The sequence below is a fragment of the Taeniopygia guttata genome, chromosome 11 (assembly GCF_048771995.1).
Source record: "Taeniopygia guttata chromosome 11, bTaeGut7.mat, whole genome shotgun sequence".
NCBI lineage: Eukaryota > Metazoa > Chordata > Aves > Passeriformes > Estrildidae > Taeniopygia > Taeniopygia guttata.
The window spans coordinates 18,172,990-18,199,659 of record NC_133036.1 but is presented as its reverse complement, the minus strand read 5'-3'; the positions used below and the strand labels follow the sequence as shown (position 1 = coordinate 18,199,659).

The window sequence follows — 26,670 nt, the reverse complement described above, 5'->3', positions numbered from 1 at the left end:
CAGTGGCATTAAAACACACTCATTTTTAGAGAGCAAGTTGGGAGCACAGACATACCACCTATCATCGAAGTGCACTGCCACAAAAACAATGAAGCTACAAAATTTACATGGACAAAACAAAAAATTTTATTAGCAAACAAGTAAAGATTCATCATCACTGGTATTATTTTCAGAGAGGGAAGTAGATGACTGTAACATTGGCACTTCCACAGAATGGCAACAAGCTGCATGAACACCCAAAGGCTCCTCCTGGTATGAGTTAGGGCAACATTGGTTTTGTCCATTCACTTGGATATGAACATTCATAGGGCTGTCTGGATAACCAGACTCCCACTTTTTTAAGGGTAATCTACATGGATCTTCACTCAGTGGATGACTTCCACTTAAACTACTGTCCTCTGGGACAGTCCTCCTGGATACTGACCCTCCATGGATCGTTTCTGTAACACTTTCAGATAAAGGATCTCTGAAAGCCTTTCCTGTATCTGCTTTACTGGGCTGCTTAAGCTCCGTGTCAGAGTCAGCACTTAAGGATTTATCGGTGTGTCCAGCCTCAGGCTCTGCATGTGCTGCTGTGCAAGTGTTCTGCTGGAAGATGTTGGAAGGCGATGGCTCTGTCGTGTCAGTCTCTGGCTGCAAGCTGCTACACCCAGCTTCTTGTGGGCCCCTGGCTGGGCCGTGTGCCTCGGAGCTCGGTCCTTCTGGGGAAGGGGGGCGGCTCCGAGCGGTGCCGATGATTCCATCGCCCAGGGTGGTCTGTGAGGCGCGGGCAGGAGGCAGCAGGGGGATCTGCCCTCTCCCCCGGGGTCTGTGGAAGAGCCTGCCCCAGAGCCTGCCCAAGCGGCGCCGCGAGGAGCCGCGCCGCGCCGCGTGGCGCCGCATCTGCCTCCGCATGGCTGTCCGGATGTTCTGCAGCACAGAAACCTGCAACACACAGCCAGCAAAACTGCATTTCACACACGCTCCAAAGGCTTGTCAACCCTCTTCTCCCCACGGATATCTCCGCTTTGCCACAATACTCACACTTGATCCCTGTGCTTTCTTCTTAAATGTGTATTTCCTAACAAACCATTTGAGAACACCAAAGACAGCTCTGCCTGTACCAGAAGACTCTCATATATTCATAGAATGGTTGGCTTGCAAGGGACCTTAAAGATCATCTCATTCCAAGTTCCCTGCTGTGAACACCTCCCACTAGACCAGGCTGGTCAATGCCTCATCCAACCTGGCCCTGAACATTGCCAGGGAAGGGCAGCCACAACTTCTGTTCCTTACAGTGTTTCCTTTATGAGTTTCAGCTCTGCTTTTCTGCCCAGAAATTAATTTTCCACTAGAGTAACAAACTACAAGTGCTTTATCACATTAGGAATTGTATTTCAGATGGATATTTCTGACAGGGTGCAGGAGTTTTCTGAGTACTCAGCAATGAAACAGAATGACTTAATGGCTTGCCAGTGTAATTTGCCTGTAAATGAAAAACAATCATTTTTGAAAATTAAGAATTTTCCAAAAATCCTGCTAGAGATTTTATTTTCTTATCATTTCAGGTGCATTTACAGTTTCAGCTTGAAAAACCCTTTTCTTCTATTTTCTTTGTGACCTTTCTCTCTGTCACTATTCATTCCGTCTTGATGTACAGCAAAAGTGTTTATCTCACTGCTGCTCCCCAACAACTACATTAAATGTGTTCAAAACTACTACTGCAGCAACTGTGGCTCTTCAGCTCCATGTAACACATACACATTATTATTTTCGCATAATTAGCACAGCCACTGAAATACAGTTCCAGATTGACTTTATCTAATTTATAGTAGTTTGGCTGCTGAAATATTTATTGGCACATAAACGTCTGCATACTTGTGATGCGTTGTAGACAGGGAAGTCCTCGACTGGGGGAATAAGTCCTTGTGCAATCAGCTGCCCGTAGGAAGGTGGAGCTTCCCGCCGCACAAACTCTGCCTCCAGCCGCGTCATCTGAGTCTCAAATGCTCTGGGAACAGAACCAGAGAGACAACATGGAACAGAAGTAACAGTTTGTCCCACCTCCCTGACACTAATGTAGAAAAGCACTGCCAAGGGGCTCATGCTAGGAGTAAAACCACCAACTTTCCACTAAGCTCCATGAAAATCTTATCAGGATGCAAAAACAAACAAAAGGACTAAGAGTACAAGGTATACACGAATATATCAAACCAGCAAACTCTCCAGCACAGTCTCAGGTTGGACACTGTGTGCAACTGAAGTTTTTACAACTGGCTAGTAATTGTTGTGCCAGTAAAAGCAGTAACTTTTTCAGCAAGGGCCCAAATGTTATTTTTGGAAAAGACATTAAGAACTGGAAACAATCACACAACAGGGGCAGCTTGCAGTTGCAGAGAGGTTTGCCAGTCCTGCCGGAACAGAGGCACTGAAGTTCCCACCTTAGCACAGCAGCTCTTTTGCAGGTCCTCAATCATGCAATTTGATCAGGAGAGAATGTAAAACACAGTTTAAAACACAGTGCCAGCAGCACAGCACAGAGCTGGTGCACATGATGAGATGGGAACCAGAAGTCACTTATGACTCCTACAAGGCAGAATCCCACTTCTCACAGGCAAAGAAACACACACACTACATCTAAAATGAGGCATACAGAGCCACAGGAAAGGGGCAGAGCTTATACCATGGACAGGCCCCACCATAGCAGGACATCACCTTAAGCAGAACTGAGAACTGGAGTATTTGGGGAGGGGTGAAGGGTTCTTCAATTCAGATTCAGTGAAGACTTCACTGTAGCAGTTCAGCAGTTTTTGGCAGGGGCAAGGGGTTTGTTGCAAGGAGATGAGAAGGAAAAGGCAGATTAGGTTAGAAACAGATTCTGCCTACCGCACAATAAAATCATAGTGCTCACAGACCACAGAAGAGCTGATATTCCACTCACTACTCCTATAAATCTTCTCTAAGCATAATGCAGTGACTACTATTTAGCTGTCATCAGGTCCTTGGATTTGATTTCACAGTATTTTGCAAATTCTCTGGTTAAGAATCAGCTTTCTTTTCCTTTTAACAAAATTGAAAAAACCACCACAGCTATGAAAACATCAACAAATCAAGACAATTACCTGTACTCCCTGGTCCTCAGAGAATATAATTTAAATGCACAACCCAGTGCTATCACTAACAGCAAGCCACACACAAGACTCCCAATCAGAGCAGCTGTGATGACCTTCCTGGGAACAATCACCAGGCAGTTACGTTCATCACTTCCATCCTGGCAGTCTTCTTGGCCATCACAGCGCCAAGTCTCAAAGATGCACAGATTTGTCCCACAATGGAAATTTCCTGGCTGGCAAGTAAAGCAGTTTTTTTCATCTGAGCCATCTGGACAGTTCTTCTGGTTATTACAGCGGTCAAGTATTGAGTAACAAAGCCCACTGTTGCCTTCACATGGGTATTCATTCTTCTGGCAAGCAGGACAGTTCTCCTCATCCTTGCCATTCGGACAATGCCACCAGCCATCACAATGCTGCTTATCTGTGAAACACTCCTCGTCACTTCCACAAGGGTGCTCCCAAGGAAGGCAATAGCCTTTCACCTGATAGGTTGCATTGAATCCATGGCCAGTGCTCTTGGAGCGGGCATGGTATGAGACAGTGAGCTGGCCCTTTGACGACTCCACACTCACAGAATGCCTGTTGTTGTGGTGTGAAAACGTCTGCATTAATTTATCACCTCTCTCTCCGATGCCATCATACACCTTCACATAGTCATTGTAGCCTAACTGCAAATCCAGCTGCAACAGAACATGCCGATTATCCTGCGTGTCCACATACCACGTGCAACGAAGGTCTGACCTGCTGTGGTCAGCACGGAATAAATCTGGGGAAGCAAAAGATCCATAAAAATTCCCCAGCCTTTTGCCACAGGAAAGATCAGGACAATTATCTTCGTCCGAACCATCACCACAGTCTTTAACTGAATTACATCTCAGCTCGTTCATCAAGCACTTGGTGGAGTGTCCTGCACTGCACTGAAACATTCCTGAGGGACAGATGCTGGATGGAGGGTCTGTTGGAGGGACAGTGCAATTCTTCTCATCTGAGTTATCACCACACTCATCCATGGAATTACACTTCCAGGTACTGGGAATACACTTCCCGTTTGCACAGTGGAATTCATCTGACTGGCACACAGACTGACCTATCTTTCCTGTGAAAGGGGATAAGAAGAAAAAATAAATCAGTACCAAAACTTCTGGAACTATCTGATATCACGTTTCAACATCTACTACCATGCATGTCATAAGCTAATTAGTCAGGCCAGTACACTTCAGCAATACAGTTAAAAAGCCACATGTAACTAGTATCAGTGTTACCACCAGTACTTTACAAAAATCAACAGCTCAAGATGCTTGTCAAAAAAAAAGTACTCCTGTCTTCCAAGTTTTGCCAGAGAGGGCATGAAGTGAAGCCAATGAACCCGTAAGATTTTACCTCTAATATAAGAAAGGCGAAATCCCTGAGCCTGTCCTGAGCTTGATGCATCTGAGTGAAAAAATATCCACACATGGTCCCTTGCAGAGATGAAAGATGGAGGTATGGAAGATCCACACACTTTGTACTCCTCCCTCTTGGAAGATGGGCCAATCATCAACCAGTCCACTGCACACTTCTGAGAGTCTTCCAAATCAAAATTCTTGAAACTGTCAAGGACAAAAGAAAGCACAAGTTACAAAGACACGTATCTGGAACAAAACCTAACAGAGAAAGAAAAAATCCTAATGGCTGACTTTCTGCATCAAGCAGTGCTGACATAAAGGTATCACATTCAAAGATAATGAAACATCTACCTTCTATAGATCACCTTGAGTATATAGAGACAAAGCACATCCCCTAATTTGGAAAAGCACCCATTTCACAAGCATAAACATCATACCAAAGCAGCTCCAAAAGCTGAAAGAATGAGTCCTCTTTTACTCAGTCCTTAAATAAAACTGCTTCCTAAAATACAGAGATGAAGAAAAGCAAAATTCCACAATACATTATACAGAAAGCAGATTAATTTCAGCAGTCGTTTGCAACTGTAAAAGCTATGAAACTAGGGATGACAGGGTTGACTACTGTCTTGGAAAAAGAACAATAGGAAGCAGTACAAAGGACCCCAAAGGGCTAAGTATGAGACAAATCTCTCTTTGAGCCACGGATGGGCAAGGAGAGACCAAGAAGAGAATAGGGGTGGAAATAGAACCTAAAATCTAACACCATTATCTTTTAATTCAAAGATTAAAATATTCCCTTTCTGGGAGTGGAAATACAGAACAAACACGACTATAACACAGTCAAATTCCTAATCCTTCTGCTGACACAAGCCAAGTGATTATTCAATAGCAGCTTATCTGGTGCAAAGAGGAGCCTGTTTGCAGAGCACTGAACACAGCTGGATAATATGCCTTAACCCGTGGCTCAAGAACCGTATGTGGTATTTGTTCTCTGATGAAACAGATTGCATTTCCATCCAGCAATCTGCAATGACAATAGCAGATTGCAGACTGCACAGAAAAGCACACTCATTAGGAAAGGGCACGCTGTTCAGGACACTTAGAGATGAATTTTGGTCCTTTTCTATGCAACTCAACTACACCAAATTAACTTGGTGAAATTTGTGCATACTTCATGCAAATATGTAGACAGAATTTTCAGAAAGGCAGAAAAGCTGTGGCACAATACAGATCTCCTTCCCTAAAGCATTTTTCACAAACATCAACAACAAATTCTTTGAAAAAGATACATGGAAAGATAATTTTCTGATATCAATGTGTATTTACAAAAGGCTGTCAATGCCTGCCAGATCTTGACCTTTGAAGCTGAAAGGGGAAGAACAGCATCCATGTAAATCTTCTAATTCATTTAGGCAGGAGACTCAGCCTACCCACACCTCTAGATCCTGCTAAACACATTGGCTTAATAACTCTCAAAAAAAATGTTATCAGCAAGAGCATGAGAAGTAAGAGAACACTGAAAGGGATAAGTTAAAATGGAAATTAAGAGATGAAAAACAACATATGTGCAAGGACAATCCACCCACAAATGTCCTTCCTCTTCTCTTTTTCTTCCACCAACCTCTGTGTGTCTTCCCAGCTGCGAAGAAATATTCCCACAGCACTCAATTCTTTGCTATAAGCAATCTCATCAAACTTCTGAAACCAGCATACTTTGCAAAGAAGTTTTAGATGACTGTGCAGACAAAATAAAAATATTTAAGTACTCAGCCATTCAAAGATAAACCAGAGTATTTCTATTACAGGTGTTCAGCATAAAATGCTCTTAATGATCAAGAAGTGAACAGCCACTGCATCATGAAAAGGAATTATCCAAAGCATCAGGGAAGCTATAGGTACTCACATAAAGTTTGTTTGTTACACGAGATGTGAGACAGCATTACTGAGCTACCACATTACTTTTGCTCTTTGTAACTCATTTTGGCACCACACATCATGTGGGGTTTCTATAATCTACTTGGAGGATTGTTCATAGGAATTTTTTAATGAAAACTTTTTGACTAAGTGGTAGAAATACCCATCTGCCCAACAACAGAAGTTTTTAAGAAAAGGGAATAGGCACTAAATTAAGAAAGGGAAACTCAAAACTAGGAAGGGGGGGTGGGAATGACTAAAAAATTTCTGTTAGTATGTTAGAAACAAGTTCATTTACTACATCTTTTGATGCTTTACTGTTGTAGTTATTTTAGATGCACCATGATGAACCTTAAAGAGGCAAACAAATTGTTCTCCTATTCTTACCCAGTTCCCAGCACTCCAACTGGGTCCCACAGCCACTCACTTCCCTCGCTCTGCTGAAAAGAGCTACTTTTGTCTATCAAGCAAATAACTCAGCCACAGCATGGTCACACAGCACAAACTGCACAACCCAAGGGGAGAATTTGCCTATACAATAAGCTGTCTATAACTTACTTTAGAAAGCATGTCTTTATAGGAAAAAAAAAAAAAAAAGAAAAGAAAAATATTGAATACTTTCAAGATTTATACAAAGGAAGAGTACAGAAAAGTCAGCCACATGCACATACCTTGCTTACACACTCCTTTGCAGATGACAGCAGTATCTCTCAAGAGTCTGCATTCATGTACAATTAATATATTTTACTTTTACCTTGGAAGTCTAGTACTGTACATTGCTAATAAACAGCTTTTTTTGATTGTGGAAAAGGAACAACCTTTAGTTCCAGCTTCCAATGCAGAAGCCCAGGCATACAGAGGATAACTGATTTTCCTCAATGTCGCTTCTGGATCTCAGACAGATTCAGAGCAGAATCCCACACTTCTTCACTAGCAAATCCAAACTTCAGCCACAGAGTACAAGGGTGACAAGGCAGAATAGGTTTGCAAAGGAACACTGTGTTTAACAGATTCCTTAAGAACACCAAACCTCTCAGAGATACACAAGCTACTGAAAAAAAAAAAGTCTTGGTATTCAAAAAGGGCAATACAGAATATTCACAGGAACAAACTCTGCTACAAAAACAAACATCTTAATCCCAAGTGCCTAGAAGTTTCAAACACAATTTCTCTGTGTATGTTCTAGTTCTAATGTGAAATTTTATGTGTAATAGATACCACAGCAGTTAAAATTTCTTCTGCTAAGAGCCAAAGCAAAGTCAAAGCAATTACATCCCCCTTATGCAAATTAATCAACAGATGTATTTTCAACAAACTTTCCTTCGATTAAGACATTGTCACTCTGTTTCAGCACCCTTTTAAGTTATATTTTCCCTACTAGAAGTAAATTTTTTCTCATTTACGTTGATGTTGATTGTACACAAGACCAAAATCATGATCTACTTGAACAAGCCCTCACCACAAAAACCACTGCCTTCTAAATACATATGAAAACAATATGAATTCATATGTTTGCACTTGTAAGTATATAAAATTTGGCTTCACTTCATAATGCATTTGTGACAAGGTTTTGTGTTAGAGGTTTCTGCCATCCTACTCTGACCTTAAGTAGCCAACTGATTTATTTTAGCCAAGACTCCTGAATGCTGCATGCAGCCTCTACTGCTTTAGTCTTTTCATCATCTCTTATTAGATCTAGAGCTGCTCTGTTGTAGTCCTCTGAAGAATAACTTAATCCTGCTATCCACAAAACATTTATTTATTCAGCTGAGCTTTCTTAAACTGGAATGCAAATTTTTCTATCAAAAGGGTTGAACGACTATTGGTATACAGTGGAAATACAGGACAAAGACTTGTGCTTGTACTGCTTGTAGGACTACACAGACACTGCACAGCCCTTGGAAAAGTACTGAAGTCTGTAGTTACTGATCTTGAGGGAAGTCTCAGACCTTTTGTACCACAAAACTACATCATTTTATGTGACTAAAACAAGAAATGGGAGTCATACTGAAACAGAGAGTATTCATATATAACTCATGTGTTAAATCTGTAAGTCATCCATATCTCATGCAGCACCAGCCAGTACCATAGTATTTTTAAATACCTTGGGCAGGGAAGCACAGGATTTGAGAAGTAAAGCGAGTCAGTTCTGCTCAGGCACTAATCCTCTCCAGCAAAGCCCTCTGACAGTTCTGCAGGACTGGAACAGGGACCAGGGGTCCACCCTACCGTGCAAGCTGCAGGGCACAGGGTGTTAAAACTCCAGCCCTTGCACTCCTCAGCTGCAGCCTCGTCCCCCCTGCAACCCCTGCTCCAGACAATCCCCCTCCACCCAAGAGCTTCACTCCCAAGCAATGCTCCCCTGCTTTGGCATCTTGGAGATAAAGGGAAGGACAACCTGGCTTTCCTCCAGGCTTTTTTTCCTCTCCACAACCAGAGCACACAGCCCTAGTTCACAACAGGGCAGGGAGAGGAAAAGGAGTAAAACATTGGTATTTCCAGCACCAGAACTATAATATAAACAAAATACAACACCCATCACAGAATGTCCTTTAAAATGGCCTGGTCCTCAGGCTGCTCTCACTGCTAACTGTGGATCTCCAAAACAATACAGGAATGCATAAGGAGACTGGTGTACAAGATCAAAATCACTGGACAAAAGTTTGCAGGTTTTGTTTCTCCTGAAAGATGCTATTGTCTTGCTCTTGGAATGTCTCTTCCACATTTTTATACAGAAGTACAATAGCAAATTAAACACTGAAAGTATTCAGATTTTGAGGATCAGAATAACTCAATGTGAACTGAGAAATGCAGCACTATGTTTTGTTTTTACTGAATGCTGCAGGAATCAGTAAACTCATCTGATCCTTTTCCCAGTGGCATGATACTGAAATAGAGGTTACCTCCAACAGTGAGCAGAGCTCCAGGAATTTACAGGAAATTACAGTATTAGTCATATATATCAGGTTTTTACTATGTACTCACATGAAGTAACAGCCTACAATGGTATCTTCCTACTATCTATTTTTACATTGCTGGGAAGTACTTCATTAAACCAGACTACCACAAACACACATTAATAATCTATATATATATGAGAAAAATGTGCTTCCTGCAAACCTAATGCTTAGCAGAGCTTAGTTTTTTTGCCATCTGCACTGAAAGGAACAGTAGCAGCTAGGAAAAAAAAGTACTTCTATAAATAATGAAGGGAATTCTCTACAAGCCTTTCAGTAATTTAGGCACGAGGGACTACAGATTAAAGAAAAAGAAAGCTTTCTTAGGAACTGGGAAAGGACAAACATGGGATGCAAAACCTGAATGAAAGCAATTAGCAAATAAATTTTAAAAAGTAAATGTCCAATTTGGCCCTAAAAACTCATTTTAAAAATTGGAGAAAAAATATTATGGATAGGTCAGTAAAGCACAGTCCCAAAATAAAACCAACCAGGCAATTAAGCAAGAAAAGTTACTTCTATTTGTCAACTTCTCACAAAAATGTAGACCGTGAACAACTGATGACTTAATTGGCTCATTAAAAACTTCTGCTTAACTACTGAAGCACAAGGACCTCAAGTCAGGAAAGCTCTATTCTACTCCCAGCTCCCAAGCACAAGCTAACTGCATAGCCTTAGACAAGAGACACTGCCTAGTAGGGGTTATTTCTAGTAGGGACTATTTCTTCAAAGGCTGAGCAAGTAAATGGCTCTTATGAGTTTTTTTCCAGTTACTGTCAAGTTCTGAAACACAATGAGTATGGTAAATAGACTGTGAAACTCGTCACACAATTACAGACCAGCAAGAATATATGAACAGACCTCAATTTAATGCAGAAATTGAAACTCAAATGGTATCTGACAATTTCTTTTTTCAAAGCCAGTGTTAGGAATCACTGAAGTGAAAGCAAATGTAGGTGATCCCCTCACCTCAATTAATAAGAGACAGGTTGAGTGGGTCACTAAGTAGATCGCTTTTCAAGTCTTATCTTGAATTCTGAATATGGAGAACATTTTACATGCAGTCCCCTAAATTCCAGTAATAAAATAATAAATTTACACTCCACCCACACCAGGGTTAATTACAACCATCAAGTAACAGCAACTGCTAAACAAAAATTTCTTTCATCATTTTCTTAGATATGAGGAAACATAAATCTATTAAGCCTGTAAACGATGGTACAAAGGCAATTACTGCATATGACATCTTTATATGATCTTACACGTTTTTTTGTAATCCTCTGTGAAGAGAAGCACAAAAATAGAAAAAATGGGTGGAAAAATCAAGTAGTTTCCAAAACAATAACTAGCAACTGAACACCTGAATTTAAAGAGACATAACATAGTCCTGAAAAACAGTAGCTACATTCTTTTCACAGGGCTCAATGGAACCATTCCATCAGACACATGAACCTGAAAGAAAGTACTGAAACATGCATATGGAGTGGTATAAGCACAAGGAACATATACTTCCTGTTCATGGGAAAGCTCCCTCAAGGATTTCGAGGCAGTAAACTATAAAGCAAAACAAAGGGCATGGAAATGTGAGGATATTAAGAAAACCAATATACCCATGAAAGACAGACATTAAGACACAGTTTCTAAAGGAGATGGCCACAGAAGCCAGCATCTTACATACACAGGTAGATCTGGCCACTGCTCTACTAAAAGCTGCTGAAAAATAGGTTTATAAAAAATAACCACCAAGTGCAAACAGTTTAGAAATAAAAAATACTTTCAATTGCAATTTTCTCCCTTAATGACGCCTGCTGGATCTCATTACATATATCTCTTACATAACACTGCTGTCTTGTTGTCAACGAGAATTCAAGATCAAAGGAAGTGCATACTGTGTAACACAACACAAAGGAGATGGGCTTTTTTGAAACCTTTCAAAATGCAGATGTTAGCACAAGAACTGTGTTTGATTTTCCTAGGAAAATTTTAAAAGCTACTCTTATGCCCTTACCAACACATTGCTAGAATAAGAAGCATATCCAAATGGAAATCAGAAAATGTTTCAAATGTTTGCATTTGAAACCTCCTAGCCCAGGCAAGTCAGCTCCTTCTTTTACATCTTTGGCATTGCAAGGGCAACAGCCTTGTAAAGAAATCCTCAGCTGCTGTAACATTTTGCATTTCATACACTGGAGTGAGTAATTCCAAACACATTTATAGTTACAAACATAACACCACAACACGAGTCCCTGGGATGTAAACATGCAGTTTCTATTGTTTGCATGTGCAGAGGAGGGCAGGATATGGTTGTGCATTCAGTGACAGAAAACAAACCCATTAAGAAATCTTTCAAGTCATATTGCTGTGCATACATCTAAATTGTACACACATTATTACCAGTTGCCACACTTCATATTCCTTTGTTTCTCTAGCCTCTGTTACACTCACACTTGCAGAAAAGAGTCCCAGTTCCAACTGGAGCCCTGAGACATTTTCTTAGCATAAACTGTAGCATTATTCTCCAGAGTCAAGTCCTGTGTCTCATTTGTATGCTTTCTCAGTTTCCATCAATCTCTGCTTTGAAACAAATTCCCCACGTCCAATGTAATGTAATGGGGTTTAAAAGCATGTTTCTATGTATGAATTTAAAATGCTGGCAGGTATTTGCTTCATTACTTTTGATGAGTAGTTCCTACTTTGAACTATGGATGGTAGAGCCTTCCTATTATTCCATCTGTGGCAGATTTGTTTTCAATTTCTGAGCATCTGCAGTTGAAGAGGTTTTGCAGTCCTTTTAAGCAGCTGAGCAAAGAATGAGCAGATGGTGTCAAATGTAACAGTACTAAAACCCCCCAAAAAACTTTTCCTAGGTTTTATTTTTTAAGTAAGAAATTCTTGGTTCATGAAGGATCCTACCACGAGCCACAGAGAAATTAGGCACATTCACATTATACCCTAAACATTCTTAACAAGCCACTTGCAGTACATTTTAATCCTTATTGAATAGCATTTTTCTAGAATTGAGCTGAAATTGTACCAAAAATGCTAACTATTATTTGATTTGTTGGAAATAAATATTAAGCAGAAAAGCATGTGTCTTTTGGTAAACAAGTAACAATAAGCAATAATTATCTTCAACTGTATATTAAACATAGCACCATTTCAAGACATTAGTGAAAATACCATTTTTTCTCCAAGAATTTTACATGCCCACTGAAGCTGTTTCAGGTTTTATAGCCTTCACCTACTCCTGTTTATAAGCAACATAAAGAAGGAAAAGGGGACTATATAATGTGAGTAAATATATTGCTGTTTCCCACTCCCTCAAATGTCAGGGGTATATGAAATCTCACATAGGCACTGTGAAGAGAAATACTTTAAAAGACCACAAGTGACTCCTGTAATCACAGATGTCAGAAGTAGCCCACAGAAACAAGACAGAGCGAAGCATTTTTAAATAGAGAGAGGTGCCCAACCTGGAACCATGTTCCAGCATAACCAATTTCAGCTTTCTTTGATCATCGTGGCTCTGAAGACAGCCTCACATTGGTGTATCAGGTAAACTCACATTTTGTTTTGTTTCAGCAAAGCAATCCTTTACCTCCACAAATATCAAACCATACCTAATTGTTATCATATCTCCATGATCTCCTTGGATGTACCAGCTGCAGTTAATGGCTGGAGGATAGTTGGATGGCCAAGAAGGACTATAGATGACTCCCCGTCTCTCTGTGTGCTGTTCCAGTTCTCCACTGCAAGCAGCTGTTAATAAGGGGAGAAAAATCATACTGTTAATGCTTTGCCTAATCAACAATTCATATTAGCTTAAAAAGCTTTAATCACTTCCTGGAGACTGCAGACATATCAGAGTCAACAGTATTATCCTCTTTCTCCTTTCTTCCCTGCCCTGTTTTTTTAATTAAGACACCCACACCACGTGTAGGTAAGCATAACCTGCATTTCAATGCAGGACCAATCAATAACTTTGTATGAATCTACCACAGGCTACAATCAATATTACTGCATGGATCTGCCAAGAGGATGTAATACAGAAATCCTTCTTACCAGTTTCCCAAAGCCTAGCTAGGTCACCCAGCAAGTGAAGAAGATCCAAATTAACTGTAAAGTAACTAGTAGCTCATTTTGTTTTAACATGTTCCTACACACACTGTTTATTCTCTTAACCACATGAAGAGTTTGTAAAGGTTGAGAAAATACCACCACCCACCACACCCCCACCTCTCCCACAAAAAAGTAAACTGCAGTCCAATGTTAAATGCTTCCACTGAACATCACTGAAGTACTCTAAATTCCTTCTGAACCCACATAGATGGGAAAAATTTTCAAGACAGGGAAAGGAGCAAACAAGGCCAAATAAAGCTCAGCATTTTCAAAGCACATTTAGTTCTTCCTATGGAAAACAGCAGGCTACATCAAATACTTCTAATCTATAATTAAGCAATTCAAAAATAAAAATTAAATGTTCCAAGGACAAGTTGAAAAGCTGTTCTGATAGGAAAATGTACTCCAAGCAGACTACAAGAGGGAAAATTCTCTGTAATGCAACAGCTATTCTGAATATTCTCCAAAAAATATTTAAACTATTTTTAAAACAAATTATTATCTAGAGCATGACTTGTGGACTGCAGCTGAACATTTCAGTTTTTGACAGAAGCTTACACTCTTGTACCTGAAAAACACAGCAAGGAAAAAAAAGGGTTGCCTATACCTCGTCACCTCATACATATAAGCATTCAAATACACTGCATTATAAATGAGAGATTTACATGAAATCCAGCCACACAAATACACCATTTTCAATTCCCAGTTAGGATCAGATTTAGCTGCACTGGAGGGATGGAAGGAAGGAGTACCAGCACAGCTCTTGGCTGCAGTCAAGTCAGGTGGCAGGGCTGCCTACAGAGCTCCTGGTTGGGGCTGGGCTGCAGCACGTCCCCTCCAGGAAACCCAGGCCTGGCACTATTCTGTTTGCTCACAGAAAGCACTTTTAAAGTGAGAGCCACAGGAATACAAAAAGCATGAGGTGAGTAACTCACCTGAGGCAAAATATAAAAATGCTATTATTTTTACTCTCCAGGTAGAGCATTCCATTGAAATACATGTATATAATTCCTACTAGTTTCAAAGGCCACAAAAACATAAAGAATACATAAACACATGAAAACATCTTTTTCCAAACAAATATTTTGTAGTAAGGAAGTTACAAAAACAAGAACATTTTTGTTATCACAGTTCTAAAAACAGAGCAGCTCCATGCCAGATACTGGAAAATACTGAGATGCAGTTTCAATTATAGAATTATAAAAGCAAATGCAAGACCCACAGGACTTTTCAACTCCAGTTCTCAGCTTCTTTAGGTCTAGAACTGTGCTCCTCCACATACTTGTTACTGCACCAATATATCACAGTAGCAGAAGAGGACCAAGAGCTAGCAAACACATAAAGGAGCTGGAAAGACTGCATTTCCTAACTGCCAGGCTAACAACACTTCAAAATAGGAAAGAAACAGAATCTACAAGGTGAAAGAACAAATACATAAGACAGCACTATCCAGAGGCTTCCAGCAACACCTGTGCAGATATTTCTGCTGCCCTCATACCATATTATGTTCTGGATTAATATTCCTTATTTGTAGTACTTGCAATAAAACAGAGTTAAAACCACACAAAACTTATTTAGTTTCCATTTTGAGGAAGTCCCGCTGACAAGCTGATGGCTTCACATGAGCACTTCCATTCACACATCCACCAGTGGAGTTAGGGGAGCTATTATTCTCACAAATACTTATTTCTCAGTTTTAGGAAGTAATTACAAAGACTCTGAGCAATAGTTATTTAAGTATCCCAGCGTTTTGAAGTAATATCACTACATATTTTTCTTTTGGAATAAAGTAGTTTCTGGATGTAATCTACAGAGGATCTGCTGTAACATCACAGCTCAGGTCTTCAGTGAGAAATGCTTTTTCTTAGTAACACTGCACATCTGATATAAATGTGAGGCAATAAAAAAACAAGCAACAAAAGAAACAGATTCTTCCTTTCAACAGAAGAATTGTAGCTGTGCAAATTTAAGGACATAGTGAGGGAAGGGCTGCACTGATATTATATGTAATTTTTGGTAGTTCATCTGACAATGGCTATTGTTGCCAGTACTTTACCATGGCCTTATCCCCGCTGACACACATCAAGCTTTTCAGACTTGTCCTACTCAAAAGGCCAATTGCTTGTAAAGGGTTTGGATTTGAATGGACCACAAATCTGAATTAATATCTGTTTTGGTAAGACAATTTAAAGGAGAAGCCTCTGGGTCTAGGTATCTCCCTCGGGGTCCAAGTAAGTAATGAATGTAAGTAGATTAAGTGAAAAAATAACCCTTTACTAACAAGCAGAATAGCAACAATCAGAAACTGTGGATGCAACAGTTTAGTCAGAGAGAGAAACAGATAAGTTTCCCAGGCATCGTCCTGGGGAAGTTATGGGAATCTCAGAGAAAAGAATTAAAACAATTTTTATCTCAACCTGTACACTTGGTGTTTGTAAACATGTGGAATATTGTACATCATGTTTATGGACAAGAAGGTGTTGCTCCTAATTAAAGCATTGGTGTGAGGAGTGTTGTTTGAGAACCAATCAGGTTCTGGGTGAACGATCCTGCCTATAAATATCTGAAGTTCCTAATAAAGTTTGACTCTAAAACTCAGGAGGTGTGAAGTGAATGTCGTTGCTTCTCACCGTTCCTAATCCAATGACGACAAAGAACAACAGCAAATAACAACTAAATACAAAACTGCTCAACCCTGTGGACTCCCCAAAACAAAGAGACCCCAAACAAAAACTGCCAGGCACAGCCCCCAAGGTGGTGCCCTGGATTTCGAGCATGGGGTCAAAGGACAAAGGGGGAAATGGTGTCAGACTTTTCTCCCCCGGCCCCGCTCTGTTCTCCTGTCTCTCACTTGGCCTATCTCCTGAGCCCTGACTGAAGTTCTCTGGATTCAGGGGGCTGCAAGCTCACAGAGGGAACTTGTCTTGCTAGAGGCAGCCAAGAGAGGCCGGCTGGGCTGGATCCTCTCGGCTGGGTGCGGAGCAGGTTCCCCTTCTCTCCCGGCACAGGGTCCTCAGGTCCTGAAACTGGGGAGGGGACAGACCGAGCCTAGGGCTGATCGGGATACGGGACACAGCACCCACAGACACACAGCACCCACAGACACACAGACACACAGAGCGGCACACAGCACCCACAGACACACAGCACCTACAGACACACAGAGCAGCACACAGCACCCACAGAGCGGCACACAGCACCCACAGACACACAGCACCCACAGACACACAGCACCCACAGACACACAGCACCCACAGACACACAGAGTGGCACACAGCACCCACAGACACATAGAGGGGCACACAGCACCCACAGACACACAGAGCAGCACACAGCACCCACAGACACACAGCACCCACAGACACACAGAGTGCCACACAGCACCGACAGACACACAGAGTGCCACACAGCACCCACAGAGCGGCACACAGCACCCACAGACACACAGAGTGGCACACAGCACCCACAGACACACAGAGTGGCACACAGCACCCACAGACACACAGAGTGGCACACAGCACCCACAGACACACAGAGGGGCACACAGCACCCACAGACACACAGCACCCACAGACACACAGAGTGGCACACAGCACCCACAGACACACAGACTGGCACACAGCACCCACAGACACACAGACTGGCACACAGCACCCACAGAGGGGCACACAGCACCCACAGACACACAGAGCGGCACACAGCACCCACAGACACACAGAGCAGCACACAGCACCCACAGACACACAGCACCCACAGACACACAGCACCCACAGACACACAGAGCGGCACACAGCACCCACAGACACACAGAGCGGCACACAGCACCCACAGACACACAGAGCAGCACACAGCACCCACAGACACACAGAGCGGCACACAGCACCCACAGACACACAGCACCCACAGACACACAGAGTGGCACACAGCACCCACAGACACACAGAGTGGCACACAGCACCCACAGACACACAGAGCGGCACACAGCACCCACAGACACACAGCACCCACAGACACACAGAGTGGCACACAGCACCCACAGACACACAACACACAGAGTCACACACACACACCACTTACAGAAACAAACACAGCTCCAGCCATGGAACCTCAAAGATACAGGAACGAGTTTTGGGAACAGATGATTATGGGGTACACCATCATTACAAATGACACCAAGACAGTATTGCCAAAACTTAATTACACTGTTCAACGATATGCCCACGGTCCCCTAAACCTGTCGGAGCAAACTGAGGACACACACATACATCCCTCCCGAACCTCACCTAATTGCCTCATGGTTTTGATGCCTTTTTTCCCCACCAACGCTCATTACTACAGGCCTTGCATAGATCAATCGACCTCCTCCCTAAAGCAGTCGCCTGCCCCTCCCTCCTTGTGCACTGACTGCTGCAAGGAAGAAAAGGTGAAGTACCCCAGCACAGTTTTCAGCAGCTCTTTTTTCACACACAAACATTTTGAAAGAAATACCTTTACTAAACACAGCCTTCAGTGCTGACAACTAAATGGTAAAACCACACAAGGGCAGAATTTTATACTGTGGGGCTTCAATATTAATAAAAGGGTCCCAATTCCCTCCTCATCTCCTAGCCATGAAGTCTGTGAAATCACACACATGCCTAAGTACCGTGTTAATAAGCACTTAGGGCTTCAACGTGACACTGTGATTCCTTAAGGAAATAAACAAAAGCCTGTTCAAATTGCCAAAACATCTAAAGGAAAGGGAAGTTCCTAAAAATAGAAAGGTAAGGTCCTGGATTCTGAAGACCTTATCATCAGTGACAACACAAAAGAATAGCAGTGATAACACTTTTTCAACAATTCTACAGCCTTTCTGCACAAACCTAGAAGAAAAGTGAAATCTAAATTCACTAAAAACTCCAAACTGCTTAAATTTCCCACATTTAGCATTACTGAAGAAACAAAAATACCAATGCCTGGATTGGCCAACCAACTCAGCAAAAGTCTAACTGAAATGGTGTTTTTAAAGAAAAGATAAATTATAAAGACAGACAGTAATAAATTTCTTCCACAATTAAAAAAAAAAGAAAAACCACTGAACAACAAAAAACAAACCAAAAAAAAACACAACCAAAAAAAAGCAAAGAAAAAGAAAACTCCAAACTTTAAACACATGCCAGAAGAGATTGGAGTTCAGAGACTTTCTGTCAAGAGCACATAAATCTTAATGAGGCTTTCTGTAACAATCAAATGGATTTCTTCTACTGTAAACAGCAGTAGATTCCCTCTGCCAGATAACTATGCCACAAATACGTGCAATGATGTTTCCAAAAACTTTACATTAATAATATCACTCTTATTTTTGCAAGAGCAACTTTAATAAAACAGACATTAAGCTTCATAAAAGGATGGCACTGAGGATACTATGCTGTGCTAGAATAAATTTTCAGACAATCCCAGACAAAAATAAATCCTGGAGCTTCACATTCTTCTGCACTAGGGCCTGTCCCAGTCAGAAGGAACGCATCCCAACCATCTGCTCCAGGATAAAAGATGTTTTGCACTTGCCACAAGGAAACTCCTCTCAAAACCAAGTGCTTGGCAATACACATTTCCTCAAGTAGCTGTCTCAGAGTCAGCAGGAAACTCTCCCCAAGTTCTCACAATGCTCCCTCAAGGAGGGCTTGCACACATGGTTTAATGCAGATCCCTTATGCCTGTGGGAAAAGAAGACTCAAGGCTCCCCTTTGCTTTGCTCAGTCTCCAGCTGGCTTTTTCTGCCCCTGATCAGAGCCAGTAAAGGCAGAGTCCAAGGGTTCCACATACAGATGTGACAAAATCTGAGCTCACACAGCTCGATCAACAGGCCAGCCTAGCTTCTCTAGCACAGGTAAGAGAAGCTACACACGGATGGATCCCGCTGTTGCAATGACCTTTGTTGATCATTTTTATCCCAAGCTCCAGTTACACCATCAGGAGACAAGGTAACTCAAAACTGCATGAAGACAAGAAAACATGAAGGCTACAATACTGTGGGGTTTCCAGCATACTTGCGGAATAAAAGCCAGATGTTACAACCCTATTTCTAGTGAAAAAACGTGTTAAAAAGCAGCAGAGCCAACTGGAAGCACTTCTACATATTTTAGGCTGGGACAGTATCACCAGTCTAAGTAAGCAACTGTGTAATTACTTAATTTGCACTCTGTAAACTCATGCATCATAGACAAAACAGATGCCAAACTCCACCAAAAGCTAAAGAACCATCCAGGCAGAACATACTAAGACATAAATGACACTCTGTACTTTTTCCAATGAAAGAATGGAAAATACCGTGCTGCAAACAACACATCTCCTGCATGGTTTATCCACAGTTACTCTAAGCTTAATTTAAGCAGGTTACCTAATCATAAAATTACTACTTTCTCCTGATTTAAACCTTCTGTCAACCCCCAATTTTGACTTGAACACTCAAGCTCCAACATTATTCAATCTACTGTCCTACAATTATTTTTGTTTTCCAATATCCTTTCCTCCCATCTCTCTTATTTGTCATTTTCAGTTTTAATGTAAGTTACAGCCTCTCTGGAATAAAGTACATCTACACATACAATGGTAGATTGACAGTCACAAGAGGGTCCTTATCACTAAGAGGACCCTGACTGCAATATTCCCATAATGTCAGTAAGTCACAGCACTGCTAGAGAGAAGGAAATTACACTAACTGCTGCAATTCTAGTCAAATTTCCACACTGACATTCATGAGACATTTTTAATATTCTTGTTTTAGCTTCTTCAGGAATGAGCCAGTCTCCCTGACTTGGTGCTCCCAGGCATACTTCCTAAACACAGAGTTTTCTCCCAAACATACCCAGCAGTACAACCTTAGCCTCAAGCAGACAATTTTTATCACACTGATGCAGTCTATAATCCTGTTGAGGTTTAAGCCCAAATGAAAATAAACCCCACACAGCCACTCCCAACTCCCCCAGGTGAGAGAGATGAAATGCAGAGTAGGGGTTGAGATAACAATTTACTGTTACTGGAACAATTTACAATTTAACAGCAACCAGATAAGAAAATCAGTGCCAGCAACACCCCCAGCACTGCCGGGCCACAGGGGACAGCCCCGGCATGGGGACAGCCACCCTGGCCTTGGGGACAGCCACCCTGGCCTTGGGGACAGTGTGACAGCCTAGCCATCCTGGCCTTGGGGAGAGTGGGACAGCGGGACTGCCAACCTGGCCTTGGGGACAGCGGGACAGCGATCCCTGGCCTTGGTGACACCAGGACAGCAATCCTTTGCCCTTGGGGACAGGGGATAGAGATCCCTCATCTTGGCTGGCACCACAACAAAGCCCAGGAAGACTTAAAAGTCCTCAGCTTCCTAAGATGCCATCGTTAGTTTGTCTTAAACGCCATTAAAAAAGTCACTCTTTCATTAGAACACCCCTCTGTATGGGGAAGAAGCAGTAAGAGCTCAAATGAACAGTAAATACAGGTAAGAAAAGTATGTCTTACCTAATGAGGTAACAGCACTTTCTATTTTCCCAGTCAGGAAGAGATTCACTGTGTAAAGACAGAAAAACAATGTTCAGACAAATTCTAGCAGTACAGGGTGATACAGCAGTCAATAGATAACCGTTTCTAGGTGTTTGCTGTGGTGGTAACACAAGTGCATTGCAGCTTCCCAACAAGAACTTTGCTTATCTGCACAGGCAAGTCATCTGATCAACTATTATCCTTCACTGTCGCTAAAACAAGTCAATACACAACGTAAGTTTAGTATCTCTGAAACATGCTACCAAAAGAAACAACTGCCAATCCATTTTAAATTATATTCCATAGGATTAATTTTAACTGCAGAACACAGAAGAACAATCACACTAAAACGCACTTACTATCCTTAAATACTTCTCTGAATAAAGCAAAGTTTCTCCCCCCAGCTAAATGTCACCTTGAAAATCAGCTGCTAAAGCTAATATGATTGCCTTGACTAAGCAAAGCAGTGAAGTTTTCAACAAGGTCCACTAATACAATCAAAACAGGATGAGGCAGTACTTGCAATACATATCTGACTTGCAAATTAGTTCCAAAGACTCTTCACTTTCTCAAAAGTCTCCTCTTACAGTGTATACCATTAAAGCGATCTGGAAAGAGTATTTATTGCCAAAGAAAATTTGTCCTGTGTCATTGCTGCTCCAGAAGTCAGCATTAATACATAGTTCCCTATTAGCTTCCCCACACATTCTTTAAAAATTACAGTGTCCCACTGACTGCGCTCATTTCAACAGTAATCTGTAATCTACAAAGATAGCCTAATAACAGAATGACAAAAAAATTTAAAAGGTTTAAAATGTTACCAAAAACTTAATTTACAACATCCCAGCCCAAGCACTCACTTTGGCTTTATTTTGCATATGTTAAATCCTAAATCTTTTAATAGATAATCTCTTGGCAAGAATTTAGTTAAAAACATCATTTAAAAATCAACAATAGGAGAAGAGAGGAAGAGAAACTGTCCCTGTTCCCAACAGTCATTAGGAAGCAGCTGACAATTAGCACTATTTATGGCTCAGAGTGTGGGCCCCCATTGTCTTCTACACTGTCTAAACACATCCCAAAACAATGACTCTTGCACTGACTACCTTCTGTCATAACTTAAACCAGCACAAGAGGTACAAAAAGTACTAAAGGGGTGGAAATAAAAAACAATGCCTTAGCTTTCCAGCTCAGGCCCACTCATGTTTTTCAGTCACCACACTGCAGCAGCCCAGGTGCCTACAGCAGTCCCTCCATGACTTATATCTGGCTATCCACAGTTTGGATATTCTCCTTTTGGGAGGACTGCTACAGGCCTCAGGCTGAGGCCAAGCCCTGCAAAACAGAGAAAAAACTGCTCCTGGGGTCACAGACTTCAGGGGTCTGCCTCAGGGACAAGGGCAGTGACTTCCCCTCCTTCTAGGCAGTCTTGGACTGACCTTTTGGGAATACACAAAACCAGGAGGGCAACTAAGTGGCAGCGTATGTAATGCCACAGCTTGAGGAGAAACACACCTGAGACATAGATTTGTGTTAATAAGCATTATTATGATGTTCCAAGGACCCTAACAGCACTGATTTTATTACACAATTAGCTAACATTAGTAACATTTGTTATACGATAATAGCAACGTGCTATTTCTCTTTTCACAGTGCTAGTTTGCTCTGTTAGGTAAGAGTACCTAGGAGCAAAAATACTATCTTGTACCAGCAAACAACACAGCCCTGTTAACTGTGGCAAAGCAGCACATCTGTTTGTGAAAAACTCTGGGTCACAGCAGGAACAGCAACACAACATTTCCTCATACAATATTAAAGTGCCACTATCTGTAACCATAGTAATACAGTCCTAAAGACTGAGCTGAAATTAATCCATGATTATGTCACAAATTTATATTCATGAGAAGTAAAATACTAAGTTTTGCTCCATAGAAAGTACATGAATACACTCTGCATGACTAGTACCAGCACAACTGAAAGCAGTGTTTGAAGATACATTGTATGGATAAATCTGGGTCAGTACTGCCATTGTAATCTTTATGTTTCTACCGGAACACTCCCAACTGCCACAAGAGAATCAAGCTCTGAAGCAGAGGTTTCCTCACACGGCTTATAAGAGGCCCCTATTCTCTTTAAATGGCAATAAGTAGGATAAAGACAAGGGGCATAATAGAGTGGAATTAGCCAACTCAGAGCCACATTACTGAGGATTGTTCAACAGAGAGCCCTAGTTTACTACCACAAATGTAGTTACAGGCAGCCTTGAACATCACACTTGGCAGATACCTACGAAAAAGAACTCCCAAAAATACTAATTTATCTCTGCAAAAAACTTTTACTGGCTGTAGCTGCAAGTTCTTCACTCTCATTTTCAAACCCTTTTATACCAAGTCAGCAGAAACAGTTCTTTAAAATAAAATCTAAGTCTCACATCAGATGTTTTCCCAAGCAACTGAATAAGCTTATGGTTTCCAATACCCATTTTGCTCACTCAAGACCATCAAACCACAAGAGCACTGTTAAACCAGCACCTAGCTCTCAAAACTGTCAGAGGCCCATAAGAAAGAACAGCCATTTCCTGCTGATTTTGTCTCTTGTCAAAATAAAAACAGGTGAGAGACCACAGTATTTGAACGTTTCCTGGATGCCCTTTTTCTTAACTGTTGAGCAGTTATGGGAAAGCCAGAAAAAAATTCCTGAAGTGGTTCAGTTGGCTTGAGCTCCATGTAGGAAACTTATTGTGCCATTCATTTGGATTGCTAAATAATTCTCAGGGTGAGATTTTCAGCTTGGAAAGTGGCTATTTGGATTAAAAAGGAAATTAACATCTTGGCACCTCCAAACCAAATGACAGCTACCAGGCTTTCCCCATAGCCAGAAGGAGAGACATCAACTTCACCGATTCCTTCTTATTTAATAACTTTCTATGTCCTCCAGAATTTCTCAAGAATGATAAACAAAATGGCTTCACAAAAGAACAGTTGAAACAAACCCAATTCCAGTCTTTGGAGCAGCAGTTTACAGATGAGGTCACACAGCAGTGGTCAGTGGCAGTGCATTGATACAGACACCAAACACCCACACACAGGCCATGGGAAAACAGGAAGGAATGGCAAAATGCAAGAACCAAAAACAAGGATGAAAGGACAGACAAGCAGGAAGTAAAATACATAAAATAGTTAAAGTAGCAGCATTATATTCTTATGGGTTCACTGAAGCAAAATACCTTACAAGCTTCCCACCTCTCATGTTTCTCAACTTCCACTACTGTCAGTTGTGCAAGGAATAGGAATAAAACATTCCAGCTGAAAAGAAGAGCCAGACAATGAAATTCTAGAAGTCATAGAAAGCAAAAAATCTACTAAACTTTTAGCCTGACATCACCCACACCTAAACACAACAAGTGTTCTCACTTCACCTCTGGAGTTTACATAACCTTTTATTACCTCATTAGTCATTTTAACAATAACCATGCTATTTATGCCAACTAATAAAAGGTTTAACAAAGATCTGACTGGGTCACAAAAAAAAAAAAAAAACTAAACAAAATTAAAAAAACTCAAAACACTCCCCAAAAGCCAAAAAGAAATTCAAAGATATAAGGAAAATATGTATCTTTCTCTAACTTTAAGTAAACAGTGTAGCAGATATTATCCTCATGCTGTGCACATCTCTGACATCCCGTTAAGACTCTGCAAAAAGAAAGAGTTGTACGACCTGGATGTTCAAACTGTTTTGTAGTTTAGCTAGCTTTTTATATTGTACTTACTTTAATTAAAATAGATACATCTGAAATAACCACATCAACCTTTAAAGTTCAACTTCCTACATTTTTCTAGGTGAGCACTGATGTTAAGGAAACACTTTTACAAAAACAAGCAGTCTGTTTTACAGAACAACCAGTCTGGCCACAAGATATCCCTTTCTGATCGCTTGCATAACGAATAGTAACTGTCACTTGGGATTATTAAAAATTAACTCTAATCCACTTCATTAGCGAAGAGATGTGGGTGAAAGCATTCTGGATCAAGGAGCTGTGACAGTTTACCAAGTCTGGGGGGCTCAGCGCAGCCCCAGCAGTGCTCAGGTGCTCCTGGCTTCGCTGCCCCAGCAGAATCCCCCGGCAGGGCGCAGGAAGGGAGCAGTCAGCTCCAGCAGCTCTAACTTCACGTGCCCTGTTACACACACGGGCCTGTCGTTCGCTCCTTCCCGTCACAGCCGGGCGCCAACGCTGCTGCCTAACAAAAACCATCTCCCCACACTGAACGGGCTGACAGACTGGCAACCAGCGATACGCCTCATCACGTTGCCATAAATTAACACCTGCTGAGAAGCAGAGCGGAAAGCAACGGCTTCAAGCAGAAGGGAGGGAAGAGAGCAGAATATGGCAGAGACACGGAGGGAGAGAAAATGTTTCTTCCCGCTGCCGCTCAAGAGAAGGGCCAGGCGGTCCCCAGCCGAGCCCCGGCGCCGCTGCCCGCACCGCGCCCCGCACAAGCCCACGGCAGAATCTGTGATGCCTCCCAAACTTTTTTTTTTTTTTTTTTTTTTTTTCAGGGCTGTGCGAGGTTATGGCAGCGCTTCCAGAGCCAAGGGCAAGGCGATGGGCTCGGTGGATCCGGCAGCGCTCCGCGCCGCCCCAGCACCGCCGGGCACGGCAGCCCGTGCGGGAGCCCGAGCGAGCCGCGGCCGCGCCGGCGCTCGCCCCGCTCGGGAGCGGGGTGACGGGGGGACTCCGCGGGCACCATTCGGTGTGCGGCAGCCTCGTCCCATCCCGCGCCCCCCGCCCGCGGGCACTGCCCGTAGGGGAGGAGGGGGCCCGGCGGTCCCCACGGCCGCTGCCGTGCCCGGACGTGCCCCGCCGCCAGGGAGCGGCCGGGCCGCACTCACCCAGGCAGATGGCAGTGAGCGGCGCCAGCGCGCCCTGACGGAGCTCCGCGGCCGCTGCCTTCTCCATGGCGGGTCGCTGTCGCCTGCCCTTCAGCGCGGGGGGAACCGCGGAGGCTCCGCGCCCGCCGAGCCGCTACGCCGAGCCGCAGCAGTCGGCGGCGCCGCCGGCCCGCGGTGCCCCCGCCCGGCGGGGAGCCGGGAGAGGAGCCGGGAGAGGAGCCGGGAGAGGAGCCGGGAGAGGAGCGGGCGCCGGCCGCGGCCCCATGGCCGGGCCGCGCCGCCGCTCCGGGGCAGGTGGCGGAGAACAGACCGCAGCGCCGCCGCCGCTGCCCCACGTGACAGGCCCGCCGAGCGGCTGCGGCGGCCGGGCCGGCGGCGAGGGGAGCGCAGCGCCGCCCCGCTCCGCTCCGCGCCGCGCACACCTGCGGGGCCGCCGCCAGCGCCCGGGCGGAGCGCGGCCGGGGGCGGAAGGGACGGCGAGGGCCGAGCCCGCCCGCGCAGCGCCGGCCGCCGCGCTTCCTGTCGGGCACGGTTCTCCCCGCTCCGGCCGCGGCCATGGCGCAGGCAGCCCGCGGCGGGCCGGGCCCGCGCAGCGCCCCGCGGGGCCGCCCCCGGGCCGGGCGGTGCGCGGAGCTCCGGGCCCGTGCCGGGCGGTGCGCGGAGCTCCGGGCCCGTGCCGCGAGGCCGCGCCCAGCGCCCCCCCGGCCCCCGGCCGGGCACCCGGTGCCTTCTCCCGGCAGCTTCCCCCGGAGCTGCGCTGCGCTGGCTCCGCTGCAGCTCCCGCTCTGGTCGGTG

The 26,670-nt window shown here is 43.3% G+C and overlaps 1 protein-coding gene across 2 annotated transcripts; it reads right to left on the bottom strand.

The window, feature by feature from the left end:
• Positions 1-102: 102 nt before the first annotated feature.
• LRP3 (LDL receptor related protein 3) lies at positions 103-26,082 on the bottom strand. 2 transcript variants are annotated; one of them, XM_032750406.3, is made up of 8 exons: positions 25,876-25,923; positions 24,228-24,290; positions 20,965-21,012; positions 12,969-13,107; positions 4,473-4,681; positions 3,102-4,188; positions 1,858-1,990; positions 103-924 (listed from the first exon to the last, which is right to left on the bottom strand). In XM_032750406.3, the coding sequence occupies exons 2-8, from the start codon at positions 24,232-24,234 to the stop codon at positions 130-132; spliced, it is 2,418 nt and encodes an 805-aa protein (XP_032606297.3). In that variant the 5' UTR covers positions 24,235-24,290; positions 25,876-25,923; the 3' UTR covers positions 103-129. The 2 variants fall into 2 exon arrangements, with proteins under 2 accessions (XP_032606297.3, XP_030137979.4); XM_030282119.4 differs by lacking the exon at positions 24,228-24,290 and having other exon boundaries at positions 25,876-26,082.
• Between the last annotated feature and the right edge of the window lie 588 nt (positions 26,083-26,670).

Coding starts and splice junctions, on each gene's coding strand:
- LRP3 (XM_030282119.4), bottom strand. CDS start 25,942: ATGGAGAAGGCAGCGGCCGCGGAGCTCCGTCAGGGCGCGCTGGCGCCG. Junction 13,108..20,964: donor AAGTGCTGTTACCTCATTAG/GTAAGACATACT, acceptor CCTTATTAACAG/CTGCTTGCAGTGGAGAACTG. Junction 4,682..12,968: donor GGAGATATGATAACAATTAG/GTATGGTTTGAT, acceptor TGTCCTTGACAG/TTTCAAGAATTTTGATTTGG.